The sequence below is a fragment of the Papaver somniferum genome, chromosome 8 (genome assembly GCF_003573695.1).
Source record: "Papaver somniferum cultivar HN1 chromosome 8, ASM357369v1, whole genome shotgun sequence".
In the NCBI taxonomy this organism is placed as follows: Eukaryota; Viridiplantae; Streptophyta; class Magnoliopsida; order Ranunculales; family Papaveraceae; genus Papaver; species Papaver somniferum.
In genome coordinates this window covers 152462775-152467191 of record NC_039365.1, presented here as the reverse complement: position 1 = coordinate 152467191, position 4417 = coordinate 152462775, and the positions used below count along the sequence as shown (strand labels likewise).

At 37.3% G+C, this 4417-nt stretch overlaps 2 protein-coding genes across 2 annotated transcripts; one reads left to right on the top strand and one right to left on the bottom strand.

The window, feature by feature from the left end:
- The first annotated feature begins 210 nt into the window (after nt 1-210).
- LOC113306223 (synaptotagmin-4-like) lies at nt 211-1414 on the top strand. Its single transcript, XM_026555181.1, has 2 exons — nt 211-229; nt 468-1414. The coding sequence occupies exons 1-2, from the start codon at nt 211-213 to the stop codon at nt 1412-1414; spliced, it is 966 nt and encodes a 321-aa protein (XP_026410966.1).
- Nucleotides 1415-2394: 980 nt separating this feature from the next.
- On the bottom strand, nt 2395-2961 carry LOC113301716 (basic form of pathogenesis-related protein 1-like). The gene has a single exon (XM_026550511.1). It carries the CDS (start codon nt 2917-2919, stop codon nt 2461-2463), a length of 459 nt encoding a protein of 152 aa, XP_026406296.1. The 5' UTR covers nt 2920-2961; the 3' UTR covers nt 2395-2460.
- Nucleotides 2962-4417: the final 1456 nt, after the last annotated feature.

The window sequence follows — 4417 nt, the reverse complement described above, 5'->3', positions numbered from 1 at the left end:
CATGATGTCTAGGCAGCTGATATAGCATGCGACAAAAAAAAACTAATGCATTGTTAATAAAACAAATCAACCAAACGTTTACTTATCGATGTAATTGGTGAAGTTCAACAAATACCCATTCTATGAGTGCATCCGTTGACTGCTACTCCCTTTTACTAAAGATTTTCAATACCAAAGGTCGAAAGTCAACTCCCTGGATTGAACAGTCAAATGGATTTCTTACCTACAGGTCCTACTTGTTTTTTTCTTTTTATTCTCACTTGCCACTTAATTGCCCAAGCAGATGGACTCTAACTTTGATGTAATAAGCATGTGTCAAAAACAAAAATATCACCTGCACATACCAAAAAGAAAAGTCCTGCTTCAGAACAGAAGAGAAAAGAAAAGGTCGTTTGTTTGGTAGGTGCAAGTAATGGACGTGCCCCTTTGACTTCTTTATCCAAAAGAAAAGTCCTGAACTCCTTCAGTTTCTGTTGAACGATTACCCGAAAAATATCTCCCTCCAGGGATCACTTCTATGAAATTCAGTAATCTGTGGCTTGGGCATGTCGCACCAAGAATCGGAGGCATTCGTGTTCAGAGCCTTAACAAAGGTCAAATAACAATGGACATTGACTTCCAGTATATTGGCGACTTAAGCATCATTCTTGCCATTGAAGCAGCACTTGCCCCTTCAATATCCAGAGAATTAAAGGATCTTCGGGTTTTCACCGTTATTTGTGTCATCTTTCAGCTCACCGAAGATATACCCTGCATTTCTGCTGTGGCTGTTGCATTACTCTCCGAGCCAAATCCTAAGATTGACTACAAATTGAAGGCACTTGGAGGGAATCTAGCAGCAATACCTGGACTTTCAGCTATGATCGACTGTACTATAAATACAATCGTCACAGACATGCTTCAGTGGCCCCATAGGATTGTCATTCCAATTGGCGGTATGCCTGTCGATACAAGTGACTTGGAACTTGAACCGCAGGGGAAGCTCTCAGTAACCGTACTCAACGCCAATGACCTGAAGAATGTAGACTGGATTGGTGTATTTGATCCTTATGCAGTTGTGTACATTCGGCCTCTATTCAAGGTTAAGACAAAGGCCATCTCCAACAACCGCAATCCTGTGTGGAATCAAACCTTTGAGTTGATTGTTGAAGACAGAGAAACACAATGGCTTATCCTTGAGGTTTATGACAAGAATGTTGCGCGAGATGAGCGATTCGGGATAGTAAGATTACCTTTGAATGATTTGGAACCAGGAAATCCAAAAGAGATAAGCCTCAGATTGTTACCATCACTTGACATGCTAAGAATTAAAGACGAGAAAGATAGAGGGATTGTTTATTACGAATTCAGCAGAGAAGAGCAGATAGCAGCCCCTTGGGAAACTTGTTCCTCCAAGTATGAAGTTCATTCATGAAAAAGTAGCATTTACGAAGGATGAAAATGAACTTGAATGCACCATTGTGAATAGTTCTACGCACCATTTATGTAGGACTTATGATATAGTATATCATTGTCACAAGAAGCAGTTTTCAGCTGCCATGTTTGTAAATGCAGGCCCCTTGGGCGACAAAAATATTAACTCCATGTACAATGGGGGAGCCACCTAGTAATAGAGGATGGACCGACGTCCTTGCCCCGCTCAAAGTTTATGTAGCTAAAAATAGTTGTCTCAGGGTTTCATTTCCATGATTACAGAATGGGCAATGGCCCTTCCTCTCTTATGCTTAACTCGTTTGATCACTGGTTAGCTCTTTGGAGCAGCAACCGACATTTTCTGGATATTCCATTTGGAGGTGCTTTTTTCATAGTTATGATCAGAAGGAATTGTCACATCATTTTATACAACTGTCTGGTAGATAGCAGTAATTTAATGTGCCAATAATGAAGGCAACAGCATTATCAACATGGGAGGGTATATGGTACACGAATCTTGTGGCCTTGTGGGTTCAGCACACGTGGATGCGAAAAATGTACAAGTATATAAGAACTTAGTATTGTTAATAAAAATAATTTGAACAAAATTTTGAACACGTTAGTATTTTAGAACTTAGTATTCTTTTTTAATAAGTTGGTTTTATTTTTAGAAAAATTTAAATAAAATTAAGAAAACTAATCATTGAAAATGGTCCTCATGACACTTGTTAATAAAAGAAGTGAAGTGAAATGAAATGGTCCCCATGACACTTTTCAACAAAAGAAGTAAAGTGAAATGGTCCACATAACACTTGTCATCATAAGAAGTTAAGAGAAAAGTGGTCCCAGAAAATTAAAGTAACATTTTATTTTCCCAATTAAAAAACCAGCCAATTTTTTTAAAACATTTATTTATAGAAACCAGCCTATTAAAAAGGAACGGAGGGAGTAATAAAAATGAATATTGCTCATATTTTGTTTTTCATAAATAAAGAAAAATCCTCTCATCAAATCAAATGACGATTACATATTTGTCGTGCCATTTGTTTAGTAAGGACGTTGCCCGACCCAGTTGCCTTGAGGATCATAGCTGCAAATGACAAAGGTACCACCAGCACCACAAGCTACACTCGCACACCCTAGACGAACACTGTCAGACCAAACCACCTGTGTGTAGTGCAAACACTGCCCTCCTTGGCACGAGTTTGATTGGTAGTCATAATTACTCATCTCGGACACCCACATGTTAACGGCATCTCCTACGGATAGATCTGTGTAATCATTCTTTGCAAGGTTCTCACCATATGGACCAGTAGAATGAACAAGATTGCAATCCCAGGCTCTCTGGTTAGCGTACTCACTGGCGTATGCTGCAACATTATCGTCCCATATCATGGGTTCAACATTAACGTTAGCTCGAGCTGCATTGTGTGGAGCTAGATAATCTTCCGGTGAGATTTGGGCAAATGCTCGAGAGAAAATGATTAGCAGCAAGGTGAAACTCATGACAGTACTGGCCGCTAGTTCAAGCTCAATGCGGAAGACTCTTGCCATTATATCTAATTATCTTAATTCCAAGTATGTGAAAATGAAGGATTTTGATTTTGATTTTGATTTTCTTCTTTTTTTGGAAGGAAAAGGAGGTTATGGATGATAGTGCCATTTATATAAGCGGAGACAAGAGATGAAATTAATGATAGTAGTAAAATGAAAAACTTGATAGGGAAGTATATTTATGTCATGCATGGCCCCGGACAACTGCGAAAATAATAACATCCATTGCCAGCAAGTGAATGACAATCAAAAAGAAGGAATGACAACAACCCAAAAAGAAAAAAGATAATTTTTAATCAAGGGAATTACAGCTTTGTCATAGGTTCAAAAAGACTCGTATGCCCAAAAAATTAGAGAGCACCGGTCTTGATAAAAACACGAGTCTTTTTCTTATGCCCAAAAACCACTTTAATTCTTTTTGTTTCGTAAATTTTCTTCCTACGTTTGTTCTGATTGCAGTTGATTTAATCAGTGATCTTTTATTTCTCCGTGTATATTGATTTGTGCATCTTCTAAATAAGCAAAAAATTGTAATTTAAGATCCTTATTATGAAGAACCTCATCTAGCATGTTTATTAATTAAAAATAATCTTTCGAGCCTAAGGATTAAATCCACACAGTGATTATTTTCTTCTTCATCAAACGTAAAACAGACCTAGTTATAAAATGCAAACAATTTCCAATCAGTAAGAGCAGAGATCTTACTTAAGCTTTTGTTTGATTTTTCTTTTAACCGATGAGGACAAGAAGATATAATTGTCTCAATCTTTTTATCTAAAAAAATTTATTATTTCGATCCAGTTAGTTAAAGGCCGAAGGGGTAAGAACACGAGTAAAGTTATTTTTCTTATTTTCCAACCTAATTTGATACGGTGATGTATGGAAATAATTTGTGTATGGAACGAATTTGTGAGGTTAGTTAGTGTTAATATGGTTAGACAAATGTCAAAAATATATTGGGCGGGCTCAGGCGACACATCTTCATTTGGGCCCATCAGCCTATACAACACTAGTTACAAAGTTATCTCAAAAATAATAGTCAACAAGACGAAATCAATGCTAGGCGACTCTTTTCGAAATGCCTATGTACCTAGGAGATATATTCAGGATAATATAGTTATTTCTGATGAGCTCGTTCATTCCATAAGAGCAAGTCTTATGGTGGAATCCAAACTATTCCAAGTGTGGAAAAACTATGGAATGTCAAGTCTAGTGGCTTTCAAGTTGGGATCTTCCACAAAAAATCCAAGCAAGGTTCCAAGGTTTCGTGGAAGGGTTCGTGGAATCCATCTGAACGCCAATAAGAATAGCGTTAAACGCAATTAAGAATGGAGCTAAAAAAACGCAATTAAGAATTGCGTTTTTTTTTATCCGTAGATTTAAAATGAGTTGTTCAAATCTAACGGCTGAAAAAAAAAGCTCAATTCTTAATTGCGTTTTTTTAGCTCCA

Bases quoted from the DNA above. Each gene is read 5' to 3' on its own strand.
- LOC113301716 (XM_026550511.1), bottom strand. From the start codon at position 2,919: ATGAGTTTCACCTTGCTGCTAATCATTTTCTCTCGAGCATTTGCCCAA.